The sequence below is a fragment of the Brachypodium distachyon genome, chromosome 1, assembly GCF_000005505.3.
Source record: "Brachypodium distachyon strain Bd21 chromosome 1, Brachypodium_distachyon_v3.0, whole genome shotgun sequence".
NCBI lineage: Eukaryota > Viridiplantae > Streptophyta > Magnoliopsida > Poales > Poaceae > Brachypodium > Brachypodium distachyon.
The window spans coordinates 57297879-57312968 of record NC_016131.3 but is presented as its reverse complement, the minus strand read 5'-3'; the positions used below and the strand labels follow the sequence as shown (position 1 = coordinate 57312968).

General features: G+C 47.4%; 4 protein-coding genes across 12 annotated transcripts; 1 reads left to right on the top strand and 3 right to left on the bottom strand.

Moving 5' to 3' along the window:
* Positions 1-237: 237 nt before the first annotated feature.
* Positions 238-3422, bottom strand: LOC104581736. 7 transcript variants are annotated; one of them, XR_002961635.1, is made up of 6 exons: positions 3231-3422; positions 3030-3149; positions 1742-1939; positions 866-1133; positions 716-779; positions 238-534 (listed from the first exon to the last, which is right to left on the bottom strand). XR_002961635.1 is itself a non-coding variant. In XM_024456650.1 (6 exons), exons 1-5 carry the CDS (start codon positions 3405-3407, stop codon positions 736-738), a joined length of 789 nt encoding a protein of 262 aa, XP_024312418.1. In that variant the 5' UTR covers positions 3408-3422; the 3' UTR covers positions 238-534; positions 716-735. The 7 variants fall into 7 exon arrangements, 6 of the variants coding, with proteins under 6 accessions (XP_024312418.1, XP_024312419.1, XP_024312421.1 ...); XM_024456650.1 differs by having other exon boundaries at positions 884-1133; XM_024456651.1 differs by having other exon boundaries at positions 903-1133.
* Positions 3423-4015: 593 nt separating this feature from the next.
* Positions 4016-6180, bottom strand: LOC100831504. Its single transcript, XM_003561409.4, has 4 exons — positions 6013-6180; positions 5796-5927; positions 4753-5150; positions 4016-4634 (listed from the first exon to the last, which is right to left on the bottom strand). Exons 1-4 carry the CDS (start codon positions 6100-6102, stop codon positions 4523-4525), a joined length of 732 nt encoding a protein of 243 aa, XP_003561457.1. The 5' UTR covers positions 6103-6180; the 3' UTR covers positions 4016-4522.
* Positions 6181-7563: 1383 nt separating this feature from the next.
* On the bottom strand, positions 7564-12482 carry LOC104582326. Of its 3 annotated transcripts, XM_014896615.2 has the most exons (7): positions 10853-12482; positions 9808-10046; positions 9598-9699; positions 9415-9459; positions 8340-8758; positions 8176-8234; positions 7564-8057 (listed from the first exon to the last, which is right to left on the bottom strand). In XM_014896615.2, exons 2-7 carry the CDS (start codon positions 9901-9903, stop codon positions 7993-7995), a joined length of 786 nt encoding a protein of 261 aa, XP_014752101.1. In that variant the 5' UTR covers positions 9904-10046; positions 10853-12482; the 3' UTR covers positions 7564-7992. The 3 variants fall into 3 exon arrangements, 2 of the variants coding, with proteins under 2 accessions (XP_014752101.1, XP_014752100.1); XM_014896614.2 differs by having other exon boundaries at positions 7564-8234; XR_002965509.1 differs by lacking the exons at positions 7564-8057; positions 8176-8234; positions 8340-8758 and having other exon boundaries at positions 9416-9459; positions 9598-10046.
* Positions 12483-14012: 1530 nt separating this feature from the next.
* LOC112270051 lies at positions 14013-15090 on the top strand. Its single transcript, XM_024457709.1, has one exon. It carries the CDS (start codon positions 14028-14030, stop codon positions 14496-14498), a length of 471 nt encoding a protein of 156 aa, XP_024313477.1. The 5' UTR covers positions 14013-14027; the 3' UTR covers positions 14499-15090.

Genomic DNA, 15090 nt, shown 5'->3' with positions numbered 1-15090 from the left:
GAATGGTGTTACTCATGTCAAGCAATACAGACCAAGAAATCAATTCCAGGGCTTCATAGACTCATGCAGCAGCACATTGTTCTGAGAGTATTGCTGACCTGTTCTAAATATCAACAAACATGAGGCACAATTCTTTCCATGAATGAAAAGGCACAACCAATGCTTATTGAGGGAAAAGAACAGGCACCAATAGGAGTCAAGCGTGCTGCACATTTCCTTTGCAAACACGAAAAAAGCTTGGAGAATGATGGCATCGTACAGAAAGATACTAAACAGTTCTAGTTACTTAACTTGTAATCAGCATTCAGCAGAAGAGATAACATCGCTCTTTCAAGTTCATGACATCGCCCTATTCCAAGAGCAATACATCACTTTTTCACCCCAAGTCTTCTTCAGGTGTTGCATATCATAGCATAAACCGAGTTCTATTGTATTACATGGGGATAACTGGAATAGTATGAAGGGTGTCACTTGGCTTTCTTTTTGTTAGCAAGAACATGGACGGCACGCTTCTCCTGCAGGTTTGAAGATGCACTGTATAACAGCACATAGAGTAATCAAGGCAACGGTTAAATGCTACTCCACCACTACAAATACCAGCTTGGCCTAGTCATTTCTACACAAAAGGAAGATGAAGAAAAGCCCATGGTGCTCTAATCTAGTTCTTTGCCAGTATCATCAGAAGCACTCCAACGAGGCCAACAGCGGCACACACCTCAAGACTGACACACACCTTCATAACCTTCTCTTCGATGGATCTTTGCAATTCCTGACACCACCTTCAAAAATTGACATGAAAAGGTATACATGTTAGGATCTGGGATCCTGAGTTATTATTAAATAAAATAAGACTATTGCTTCTTACACTAAACATATACTGTACATTGCAATAAACCCTTCACCTCATAGCATCGAGAAAGTCTCATGTGGCCAGCCAACCGTACCTTAAACAAAGCATTAGAAATCATACAATCATGTACTTCTTTACTTATCATTTCCTTGTGTTTCTCAAGATTCGTGTTTCTGTCCTGCAATGCCTTCTTACTGTCCTTGAGATCCTTCAGTTGATCCAGCAGCGACTTTGTGCCGTCACTCGTGATTTTTGGAACAGTACTGCAGCGGCGTGGTTCATCCTAAAGTATATCACCACACAGTCAAACACCATATAAAGGAACTCTGACAACAAATGTAAACTATCCAAATCATGGTTGACACAAGTAAGGGCACTTGGTCGGTATCAACTTCATATTTCTGCATTAATTGAAAACAAGCCAACAATAATTTGGATTAAAGTGATTCATCAGGTTGGCCTACAAAGGAAGGCTACATACAAACGACAATAGCTCAAGGAATCCTGGGAGCATGGTACGCGCTCCGCTATGAATTGGCACATCAGGTTTGTACAGTCTAGCTTAATTCAATATGTCCCCGAGTTGAAGTAAAATCGCAGAATTCGTTCAGCTCAACAGCTATGCTGATACATACTGGCCAATGGATGCCAATTGACTTTGCTGCATGCACCACTGAGTCGTGGAAGGTGAAAATTCAACAGTTCTCAACGAAGTAAGAGGTTCCGGGCCAACCACACACCTTTTCAATGTTTCAACTGAGAGCTCGAAATAGAAGCAAATAAACCAAATCTTCCACCTCCCAATCCCTTCTACCCCCCTCCAGCTCAGGAAAGAGACCAGCAATTTCAGCCAATTTTGGGGAGGTCGGAAATCAGGACACAGATTATTACCTTTGGAGGAGGAGCCTTCCTAGGAAAAACATCCCTGTAGTATTGCTGGGAAAGGGATGGTGGCGGCAGGGTCAGGGCCGCACGGCACATGGCCGGGAGGCTGTTGGCAGCAGCCTTGAGATCCTTCAGTCGATCCAGCAGCGACTTTGAACCTTCACTCACGGTATTTGGAACAGGAGTGCAGCAGCTTAGTCCATCCTACAGTATATCAACATATAGTCAAGCAACATACAGAGGAACATCAATGTCAAATGTAAAACATCCAAACCATGTTTTGCACAAGGGCACTTGGTCAGTTTCAACTTCATATTTCTGCATTAACTGAAAACAAGCCAACTAAAATTTGGATCAAAGTGATCCGTCAGGCATTTCTCTACAAAGGAAGGGTAAATACAAATGACAATAGCACAATGAATACTGGGAGCATGTCGCGTGCTCGTCTATGAATTGCCAGGTTCTGGGAGTACTCTCGCTTAATTCACTCAGCCTCTGGGTTGAAGTAACTCACAAAATTCGTTCAGCTCCGCAGCTATGCCGAAGATACATACTGGCCAATGGACGCCAATTGATCTTGCTGCCTGCGCTACTTTTTTTAAAAAAAAAGAGGGTCCCAGGTTCTGCTACCAGATTCAGTTATGTCACTGACGAAACAAAACAAAAAAGAGCTTGGAACAACATCTCTCGACAGCAGCAAGAACAGGGCTCGGAGAATCGGAGAAAAGAGCAACAGACACAGACCACAACAGAAGAAAAACACTACATATCCAGCCCCTCTTCAGAAGATGTTCCTTCCATGAGCCTCGAACTGAGCCACCCCCAAAAGAGCTAAAAGCTTCTTCCAGCAGCAAACAAACTCTAGCAGTCGGCTTCCCATCTCTATTCGAACCCAAACAGGATTCCAACCCTTTGCTGTCTCGAAAATCTCTCTCGCCACTTCCTCAACTAGTCTTGTTCCCCCACGGAAGCAGGTTTCGATCTCCCTCCACTGCCTGCGCTACTGAGTTGCGAAAGGCGAGCATTGAGGAGTTTTCAACAAAGGTTGCAGATTTAAGAAACAATCAAATGGAGGCAGTCTCCCAAAAGCAACGAGGAAGAGGTTCAGGTCAATCATAGTATATCTCCCCCCCTTGTCAATGTTTCAATCGACAGCTCGAAATAGAAGCAAACAAATAAACCAAATCTTCCACCTCCCAATCCTTTCTACCCCTCTCCAGCTCGTGAAAGAGACCAACAATTTCTGTCAATTTTGGGGAGGTCGGAAATCCTAGCTCACTGCACAAGTTATTACCTTTGGAGGAGGAGCCTTCCTTGGAAAAACATCCCTGCAATATTGCCGGGGAAGGGATGTTGGCGGCGGGGTCAGAGCCGCGCGGCACGCGGCAGGGAGGCTGTCGTCGTCGGCGGCGGCCTGGAGTTGTGGGCGAGGGAAGTTAGCGCGGCCAACCGAGGCGAGGGTTTAAGCAAAACCAAGCGGCGGGATGGCTTCCACCTCACCTTGGAGTAGGACGCGGGGAAGAGAGAACGCAGCATCGGAGACAGCGGCGGCGGCGGCGGCGCAGGAGCCGGAGGGCCGCGGCCATGGCCTTGGCCACCTGGTGACTGCGATTCCCACTCCTACATGACCAGCCTGCGTCTTTTTAGTTGAATCCTTACAAGTCATTCCCATTCCCAATCCCAGTGAAAAACGAGTCAGTAATTCTTTTTTGCCGCTTTAAAAAAAGCAAGGATTTTTTTCAACACTCAACCGTGACAAAGATCTTAAGAGAGAAGTAGCCGAATATCACCTCTCGTAGTCGTATGCATGAAATATTCCAAATGACAACAGTTGCTATGTGATTACTATATATTTCAATGTGATTTCATAAATTATGTGGGTTCTAACTGAATGTGGATCCGCCACTGCACGACAAGTTCGTCGGGGTCAATCTCAATGACCAAATGGATTTGTCCACCTATAATTTGAAGACGCCAGGGTGATTTACATGCAGCTGTGGTAAACACCAATTGACTCATTCGCAAGAAAAGACTTGTTTCTAACTCAAGATCAAGATCTTTGTGCATAGTTTGAAGGGAGGCGAGAAATGCTGCTTTTGTGACCAGGATGAGATGACCCAATATCTTCTCATCCATTGTCCAATGGCCGCCCAGTGTGGCCAGTCATATTTGTGTCTTGCAACCTTTCACCAACTCATGCAGCAGAGGAAAATCAAACAATCTTTCAACTTAATTGCAAGGACACCATTTAAAAAGAGAAAGCCCTCATGCTTTCAGATCCAGTGAAAAACGTTAATCTTCCATCCTCTCAAAAAAGTCTTTAAATTTCGAATGTACAAGGTAAATGGTCTGCCTTATCCAAAAGTTCAGTTTCCGTAGGACTGTGCATAAGGATACTAAACAGTCTAATTACTGAACTTGTAATCAGAATTCAGCAGAAGACATAAGTACATAACCCTATTACAAGAGGAACACATTGCTCTTTCAGCCCAAGTCTTCTTCAGGATGTTGCATATCCTAGCATGAACCAAGTTCTATTAGTATTACAGAGATAACTGCAATAGTATGAAGGGTATCACTTGCCTTTCTCTTTGTTAGCAAGGACATGTTCGGCGCCACTTCTCCTGCAGGTTCGAAGATGCGCCGTACATCGGCATGGAGAGTAATCGAGGAAACGGTTAAATGCTACTCCACTACTACAAATACCAGCTCAGCCCCTAGTCATCTAGCAGCCCAGTTCTACACAGAAGGAAGACGAAGCAAAGCAAAGGCCCACGATGCTCTAATCTACATCTTTGCCAGCATCAACAGAAGCCCTCCCACGAGACCAACAGCGCCACACACTTTCCCAACTTTCTTCACCTTCTCTTTGATGGATCTTTCCAATTCATGACACCGCCTTCCAAAATAGACATGGAAAGGTATACATGTTAGGATCTGGACTCCTGAGTTATTAAACAAATAAGAATATATTGCTTCTTACACCAAACTAGAAAACATCACAATAAACCCTTTACCTCAAAGCATTGAGATAGTCCTTTTCCTCCTCCTCTACCATTTCAATATGTTGATCAACCAAATCCTCCTTAGACATCTCAATGGCCCAATCTTTATCATATTCATCCCCCATTTTATCCAATTTGGAGCAATATGCCTTGATTCTGCTAGAACTAACTCGGGCTTCACGTATTTTGGCAAGAAATTTCCTCTGGAGTGCCAACCGTTCCTTACACAAAGCACTAGAAAGCCTACACTCATGACACCCTATTCTTATCCTTTCTCGGTGTTCCATAATATTTTTTCTCCTGACCCTCAATGCCATCTTACTTTCCTTGAGATCCTTCAGTTGATCCAGCAGCGACTTTGTACCTTCACTCACGGCATCTGGAACAGGAGTGCAGCAGCCTGGTTCATCCTACAGTATATCAACATATAGTCAAGCAACATATAGAGGAACATCAATGTCAAATTTAAACCATCCAAACAATGTTCAGCACAGGTAAGGGCACTTGGTCAGTATCAACTTCATATTTCTGCATTAACTGAAAACAAGCTAACTACAATTTGGATTAAAGTGATTCGTCAGGCATTTCTCTGGTTGCCTGCAAAGGAAGGCTAAATACAAACGGCAATAGCACGATGAATACCGGGAGCATCGCACACACTAGTCTATGAATTGACAACTTGACATGACATGTTTTGGGAGCACTCTCGCTTAATTCACTCCGCCTCTGGGTTGAAGCAAAATCACAGGATTCGTTCAGCTCCACAGCTATAATGAAGATAAATACTGGCCAATGGATGCCAATTAACTTTTCTGCCTGCGCTAATGAGTTGTGAGCGGCGAGCATTCAACAGTTTTCAACAAAGGTTGCAGATCAAAGGAGCAATCAAACGGAGGCAGTCTCGCAAAAAGCAAGGAGGAACAGATTCAGAGTCAATCAAAATATATCTTCCACCTCCCCATCCCATCTACCCCTCACCAGCTCGGGAAAGAGACCAACAATTTCGGTCGATTTTGGGTAGGTCGGAAACCTTAGCTCGCGACAGAGATTATTACCTTCGGTGGGGGAGCTTTCCTTGGAAAAACATCCCTGCAGTATTGCCGGGAAAGAGATGGTGGCGGCGGGGTCAGGGCGGCGCGGCACACGGCCGGGAGGATGTCGTCGTCGTCGGCGGCGGCGGCCGCAGCCTGGAGTTGGGGGGAGGGAAGTTAGCGCGGCCAATCGAGGCGAGGGTTTAGGCAAAACCAAGCAGCTTGGTGGCTTCCATCTCACCTTGGAGTAGGACGCAGGGAAGAGGGAACGCAGCATCGGAGAGGGCGGCGCTACGAGCCGGTGGCGCAGGAGCCGAAGGGCCGCGGCCATGGTCGCCGCCGCGCGGACGCGACGAGGGTTTGGCCAGACCACCTGGTGACAGCGATTCCCAATCCCACACGGCTAACCTACTAGTACCTCTTTGTAGTCGATTGCTTATAAGTTATTCCCAATACCAATCCCAGACCCAATCCAAATCCCCATTGTAAGAAAGAGCAAGGAAAGATTTTGGGATTGCTGTAAAAAAAAGAGCAAGGATTCTTTTTGCAATTCCTTAAAAAAAGAGTATCAACACTAAATTTAAAATATAATTTGATGGGTATCCCTCCTATTTGATCCGTATTCACCCTATATAATATCACCAAAATCAACACTCAACCACAGCAAAGGTTTTGGGAGAGGGGTGTTATCATTGGGACAAAGCTAGCGGTGTGTATTCCACACGACAAATTCGCATGATAAACCCAACGACCAAGTGGATGTGTTCAGCTAGAATTTAAACACGCCAAAGCAATTTACACTTGAATCTATGTATGCAGTGATGGTGAACACCAACTGCCTCCATCTTTCACAAAAAAAAGGCTTATAGAAATTCAAAGGTTCCGATCTTTGTGTGTAAATGGATGGCTGACAAGAAATGTCGCTTTTTGTGATCGGAATGGACGCATAGTGTGGCTGAGTCATATTTGTGGGTTTCAACTTTCCACCAACCCATAGTATTTCTAACATGTTTGGAAGTGACTTGCGTGGTTAGGCAGACCAATCAAATCTCTTGTTTTACCGAAAGTGGGCACGATGGTCAATGTAAAGTTGTTGAAGTGATCTTTTTTTTAGTTCTCTTTTTTTTTGTTATACATATGTTGTTTCATTGGATTTGTACTTGGTCCGTAATGTAGTATGTGAAGATGCGGGCTTCTATAGATTCTGGGTGCGACCGTTTAGAAATGGTCGCACTAGACTTATTCAACTCTTATGGATGTTGTGTTGCTAACATGCTTGTGATTGCATGAGTGTATTTTGCAGCCTCGCTTTGCTCTTGCAATCTTAAGAGATCTAATTTGACATATATATTTTTATTTAATGTTACATCCATATGGATGTGTGCAACAATCGATGTAGAGACGAGATTTCCTCCTCTACAGAGAAAAAAAGCATTGCATAGCATTGGATTTAATAATAGTTATTTGGAGTTCTATATGCTAGTAGATATTTTCAAATTTGATCAAGTTTATAAAAAGAATATACAAATATGTACAATATCAAATGAGTATACTAAAAAATATATATGACAATGGTTTTAATAATAGTTATTTGGAGTTCTGTATGCTAGTAGATTTTTTTTATAACCTTAATCAAATTTGAACAATTTTGACTTGTGGCAGAGATAGGACTTATTGTACGTGTTACGAACGGAGGAAGTAGGAAAGAAACTAGCATAAACATAGGTCACATCCTCTGTTTCTAAACAGGGGCACGAAACCATCTCCCCTTTCAAAAATCATTTTGCACCTTACATCAGCAAAACAGTTAATATGGGACAAGAAAAATGTAATCTCTAACATGGATGAACAGACAGCTGAATAATCGGTCAGCAGCCTGAACTGTAAACTGACACTAAGTGCCGATGGATTCTAGCAATTTTCAATGAGCTACTACATATTAGGACTCTGAGAAGGCAATGTTAATTACTTCCCTCACATGAAGAACATTACCATAAACATATACTCCCTCCGTTCCATAATTCTTGTCTCAAATTTGCCAAAAAATGGATGTATCTATTTCTAAAAAGTGTCTAGATACATGTAATATTTCGACAAAAATTATGAAACGGAGGAAGTATGTCAGAATAGAAGTAAGAGCTTCTTAGCTTCATCTCTATCTAAACAGCTGGTTATATATGAACCATCTCCCCTAATTCCCTTGCAAAATCTATTCTGCATCTTACAGAGTAATACTAATCAGCCAAACAGTAAAAATGGCACCTCCTGGAAACGTCTGCACGAACTCTACAGAAGCAGAACCGGTGACAAAAAATGTTCAGTTCATACGGTTAGTTTGTCAGGACCCAACCCCACTCATAAATCGCTATGGACGACAAAACAAGCATCAGAGATAGCCCAATACCCGTATTGCTCCTCCTCATGGTCTCGAGCTCCCTGCGAGACCTATAAAGCTTCGTCATGCTATCCCCAAACCATGCAAAAACAAGACAAGAAAACATAAGTAAATTTCGAGTTAACAAAACAACAACAAATTATTGATTTGTAACCCCCGTTTGATTTAATTACCTCGAGGTGCTGTGGAACTCCTCCACTTCTGCAACAATCAGTCTTGTATCCCTGACAACGTCCTCCGTTGATTCAATAAACTTCCTCATTGCTTCGGAAAACTCTCTATTTGACGGATCCATGACACCAAGCGGGGACTCCTTAATAATGACGTTCAATTTGGCGATGCCATCCAGCCTACTTTTCAACAGAGCAACAGATCTCTCAAGCTCATCCGACCCTTCCTCCCACATTGCAAAAGCTTTGTCAAGATCACCGCCGCCTAACATGATAGTAGCTCTCTCACAAGTGCCCGCAGCTTCCTTCGCCAGCCGAACCTGTTCCAGCCCGTGATTCACCGTATTTTCGAGATATTCCATGATCATCTTCAATAGATCCCCAACTTCAGTGTTTGGAACAGGGTTGGAGCGTTGTTCACCCTAACAAATTGATCAGACAGAACGATTAAGGCGAGATATATGACAATGTGATTCGATCAGTTATCTGAAATCAAGCATTTATGTTTGCAAGGCACACGATAGCTAGCTACTTCCTCCGGTCATAAATTCTTGTCGTGGTTTTAGTTCAAATTTGAACGTTGAACTAAAACCACGACAAGAATTTAGAATCGGAGGGAATAGATTGCATGTAAGAAGTAAGATCTAGTGCAGGCACCAGATAGATTTAATGTCTTCAACTTAAAATGTTAACCCGGACAACAATACATCAAAATAGGTGCAAGACAACTCATAGAAGCAAAACATCAACCACAACTCCTAGAAGCAACACATAAACCATCAATCATTTATCATGAAGCTTGTTAATCTTCTCGACTAATTTGCTAATGCTCTTTCTACAGGACAGTAATCATAATCAACTAAAAACATACTTCCTCCGTTCATAAATAAGTGTACTTTTATATTTTATCTTAAGTAAAATAAATAGATTTGATCAACTTTTTTTAAAATGATAGCAACACATATGACATCAAAATCGGTATATTATGAAACCATGGATCAGAAATTAAGGTATATACTACCAGTCCCACTTAAATGAAAACCTATAATTCAACTATTTTTACTAGCGCTACTGTTACCTGTCTCAGCATGGAGATGTCAACGGCGGCCGTAGCGTCTGTGCCCTGCTAGCAATGCAACCCCAAAATTTCGGTCAGAGACGGCCAATTTCGAGATCGAAGTCGGACGGAACTAACTAACTAATCCTCTCTTCTTCTACACACCAATTAAGATAACATAGCTCAGGATCGATGCTTAATTACCTTGCCCGAGTAGTATCGCAGCAGGGACGGCTGCTGCATCATGGGCGGAGCGACGACGTGCGCGCGGCGGCACACGGCCGGGAGGGCTGCGACGGCGGAGACCTGGAGAGAATTGGGGTTTGAAATCGAGAAGCCGCGCGTCGGCGGCGCGTGCACGAGATTGAAGCAAGCAAAAGCTGCAGCGAATTAACCAATGTGTTCTTATCTTACTTGGGGATGAAGCGGCGGAGTGCCAGGGGCAAGAAGAGACCGCAGCATCGGAGGCCGGCGGCGCAGGAGGCGGAGCGCTGCGGCGGCGGCGGCCATGATTATTCGCCGGCTGCGGATGGGTTTTTGGTGCTAACGTGTCTCTCAAGCAAAACAACAGGGGGAGGTGGCCGTGGCGGTTTGTATTTATTCTCTGGCCTGCTTTCACGTCTTTTGTTCTGCACAATTAGAGTTTTATCATCCTGCAGCAAAAGCAGTCCAATCCACCAAACCTTGTGTTAAATTTGTGTCGAATATATATGTATATATAGATTAAAGTTGGACTTCAATTACGTACGTGTACGTGGTACGTTAGGTGTTCGAATCGAACACTTGCAAAATTTATCTAATATATAAAGGTGTCGTCGTAGGCACAATAGAATAAAGGAAGCTGGTAGGATTGATATATGTGAGATTGCAAAGACGCTGATAGGCTATACATGAGAATGCAAGGAGATGGCCCGCCGTCCATGGCAGGAGCACCCGTTAAACATGCTCCAAGGATGCAGGCGTCGATGTTAAACCTCGTCAACGAATATCGGTTCTCGCCAACTTTTTGCAACGATCTAATCGCGCATGTCCATAACACCTTATACCTCAGGAGAGGAGTTCTTCCAACCAAAAAGCTTCAATGTATCTCCCTTTGTTCCCAGATGGTCTAAGCTTTCTTCTAAGTCAATAATTAAAAGTTGATCTACTTTAAAGAAGAAAAGAATTACCAACAAACTAGCACGCTAAATTAGTTTTATTAAATCCGTCATGCTATATATCTGTACCCAGTTTTCTAAAAAAGCTCCTCTCTTGTTTGAACTTCACTGCAAGATGAGCATATTTCTGAAAATGACACCAAGTGTGGATCATTCAATCATGTAATTTCTTCCTTCGAAAGATGTAGAGCATGCATGTGACCATAGACAAAAGCAACTATATATTGAAGCAAGATAATTTGGCAATCACGAGGCAGTAATCCTTCCTCATCTCCATCGGAAGGGCCAAAAGAGACCTGTACCTGAACTGACGGCTCTCATCACACGCGAGAACGCCGTAGGCTCTCAGCCTATCACTAGACGCCAAGCCAGGTATCTCCCGAAGCGTCACCAACATCTATTCCGGGGAAGCCATCGCCGCCGCCGCCTCTAGTGATGTCGGTTCCAATAATGGTTTCGCCGGTGCTTCAAGGATGTCTCGTTGATGCCTCCGCCTTTGGCTTGCCTTTGCCGCCGTATGACGGGAAGAGTAAACGTTGAAGTACTTGGAGACCACACCGGGAAGAAAGGTTGGGGGATAGCTGTCGTAGGTAAAGCTGTCATCTTCATGTCGTAGCGGAACACGGACCGCAGCTCCATGCGCCTCGTGTCGATCTCGACCAGCCGTATTGCAAGGTCCCCGTCGACGTCGGCGTCGTCATGGAATGGGTTCCTGCGCATCATGAAGCAAAGCACGTCTGGGTCGTCCAGGCTCACCATGGGGAACTCCGGCCTGACACGCGGGACGTCACCGGCGGCGAGGGACCAGATGTCGTCGCAGTCGACCATGGCGACCTTCTCCCACGTCACCACGTCGCAGCTGTCGACCACGCTGTCCATCCAGAGCGTCCACGTGGTGATGGTGAAGGCACGGCGGGAGCGCGCGCACGCGGTGGCGCCCGGGCAGCCGCAGCAGCAGCGGGGGGGAGACATGGACGAACCTGACCTCGTCGTCGCCGGCGGCGCACACGGCCCTGTAGAACGAAGCAGGGTTATTGCGTCTCCCGCGTTCGGGATCCACAGGTAGTCGCACGTGCCGCAGCTCGGGCGTCTCATTCCACACGTCGGCGAAGATGACGCCGCAGAGGTAATTGACCCAGCACAGGAACCGGTCGCCGACGGGGACGACGGCATCGGTCATCCAACAGTGGAGCAGCTCCAAACGCTTGATCTCGTCGTGCCAGACCGGCGCCCACCTGATCTCCCACTCCGGCTCCCAGTGCTCGCCGGAGCGGAGCAGCAAGAGGTGGGCCTGCACGGGCGCTCCCCCCTCCTCCAGGTCCTTAGAAAAGAAACCCCCCTTTCCGGCCACTACCACCGCAAGCTCCTCGTCGCCGCGGCGCAGGATGGCGACGGTGTCCGCGAAGAAGCTGCGGGCCCGCCCGCAGGTCTGATGGGGCAGGTAGCAAGCGGGCAGCAGAGACAGCGACGGCGGGCGGGTGGGCGCGTCGCCGGCGTTGTAGACGAAGTAGTCCGGCGTCTCGCCGTAATCGGAGACTTGGACGAGGACGGAGTCGCCGTGGGCCGCGAGGATCTTCGTGTCGAACCGGAACTCGTCGTCCGGCAACGGCAAGCCGTTGATGTGGAGGCGGGAGAACGCGGGCGGCGGCGCGAGGTTGAAGGAGACCAGGACGGGGCGGCCCTTAGAGGTGAGAGCTTCCGCCGCCGTCTCCGGCGCCGCGGCGGCGGACTCGCAGCGCCTGGAGGTCTCGAGCAACACCCAGCTAGGGTACTCGCCAGATGCCTCTTGGCCATGACCCGCTCGGGTTTCCATGTCGCGCTCGGCGGATTCCATTCGTTGGTGTTCGAATCCTTGAATTGGCTGCTCCATCAATCAGGAGGGCAGCGAGTTTGAACTAGGAGAGAGAAGAGATCGAGAACTCGGGGGGAACGGAGGAGTGGCGGCGGAAGAAGAACGCAGCGGCTGAGCTCGAATGTGGGCTTTTTAGTTTGTACGCTAGTTAGCTGGGCTAGATGTGGGCCTGTGGCTGGCTGGTCCAATATTCTTCTCCTTATTTTGTTTCTTCTTTAAAAACATTTTTTTTTCCTCAAAACGTTTTATTTTCTCTTCGGTGCATTTTGCTTGCTCAAATTGAACCGTACAAACAAACTTAATCTGCAAAAAACATCTGCATTGGTTACCTCCCGGTTTGTGGTGCAAAGTGCAACTGATGCACCCGAGTTCAAGAAAAGTCTTCCAAAATAGAAGAAAAAAAAATCCCAAACTTTTTTACAGTATGGGCACGATATACAACCAGGTCACGGAAATTTCTAAATTCATACTCTTGAGAAACAAAAATAATAGATTCAGCTATATGTAGTGCTATAAACGGGCTGAATTCACAGCCCATTTTGAATTAGCTACTACTAATTGTATGATACGTTTTTTTTGTTTCTCAAGTTATGAGTCTAATTTCGAATTGAAATTTTATGACATGGCAACAAATGTTGTTTCTATGCAGTACACCAAGGTCATATATTGAAATCAACCAACCCTTACATAACCATGCATCTTTAAAATAAAATAAAAAATTATTATGTATCTTTAAAATAAAATAAAAAATTACACGCAAGTTCTTGTAGGTAAACGTTGTTGTTTTCGTCCGGCCTGGACTCACCGATGGAGCGCCATAAGCGAAGCTCGATGCTGCCTCTAGACCTCCGAACCACGTCAGAGCCAGGAAACCATTGTTGACATAGCAGCCGGGAAGTCGGCGGTCGGAGCCAGAAGACGCCGGCGACAGTGAAACGGAGGGAGTACATGCGGGTGACATTTTTAATTGAAATTTTAAAACGGAGGGAGTAAATAAGTGTGTGATATGTCTTCCTCATGCCAGCATTGTGCGGTTACATCTGAACCATCTTTCTACATGCCACCAACGAATATATGTGTCACCAACGAATCCAAGGTGCGCGCCATGGATCACCGGGAACTACTACTACCATCCCATGGCGACCCTTCGCCGCCTGCCGCCGCGTACCCGCGATGGGTTCTGCTGGAGCAGTCCATGTGGTGCCAGGATCCCGACGCCAGGACCGTGGCGTACACCCACACCTCCACCGGCCACCCCTTCCGGATCTCCTTCGCCTTCCCCCCGCCGCCCGCGGTGTCGCGGCCGCGCTTCGACTTCCCCGGCCGTGGCGGCGGCATCGAGCTGCACCCGTTCGTCATCGCGGCCCACGGCGACTCCGTCCTCGTCCAGATCCAAACCGAGGACTACACCACCGTCATCTTCGACGAGAGATGCACGGTCGACTACTTCGTCTACAGCGCCGGCGACGCGCCCGCTCGGCCGCCGTCGCTGTCGCGGCTGCCCCCTTGCTACCTCACCAAGCAAGAGGAGGGGAGGCGGAGGCCGAGGGAACGCTTCATGGGTTTACCCGGCATGACGCTCCTGCGCCGCCAAGAAGACGACGAGACGGTTGTGGCGGCGCTCGATGCCCGTTTTGGGCACGACGACGACGGGAGGAACAAAGGAGGAAGGGCCGGTACTGGAGGCTGAGCTCTGTCTTCTCCGCCGCTCCGGCGGCTGGGAGCTCAAGCGGCTGCCGGTGCTCCACGACAAGGGCAAGCGGCGGGAGCTGTCTTGTTGGGTGACCGATGCGGCCGCCCCCGTCGGCGACAGATTCCTCTGCTGGGTCGACTACTTCCGCGGGGTCATCTTCTCCGACGTGTCGCGGGAGTCCCCCGAGCTGCGGTATGTTTCTCTTCCCGTGAAGCCCGACCTCACCACGTACTACAGGGACGGACGCGGCGGGTCAAGCTACCGGAGTGTGTGCGCCACAGGCGGCGGCGGCATGGTGATGTTCGTCGAGGTCTTCCCCCGCGCGCTGCTGCGGCGGCGGCCCGGGGACCACCGACTGCGCGCGCTCCCACCACGCCTTCACCATCACCATGTGGACGCTTGACATGAACGGCATGACATGGGACAAGGCCCGTGTGGTTTGACTCCGAGGAGCTCTGGTCCCTCCCAGGCTACGCCGGCGTCATCCCGCGCGTCAAGCCGGAGTACCCCACGGTGAGCCTGGACGACCCCGACGTCCTCTGCTTAGTGGTGCACAAGAGAAAATACCATAGGGAGGACGTCGACGGTGACCGTTTGGTGCGCCTAATCGAGGTCGACACGAGGCGGATGGAGCTGCGGTCCGTCTCCCGCTACGGCTTCGAGTACCTTTACACCGGCAGCTTCCTCTCCTGTGCGGTCTCGCAGTATTTTAACACCTTGTCCGTCCGTGGGACGCCGGCAAGCCAAGGACAGTGGCCCCGTGAAGAAAGATGATATTCTTGGAGCGCCAAAGAAACCGACCTTGCGAGACCTCAAGAGATGCCCGAATTGGCACATGTTGACAAGCTGAGAGTATACAGCATTCTTGGGTCCGACGAGAACCGTTTAAAGTTCACGTCTCTTTATTCGGCCCTTCCGATCAACATGCGCAAGGATTGTTGCCTCTTGATCAAAAATATGTGCTATCGTTCCAATACGTGATCGTTTGGAGGGAG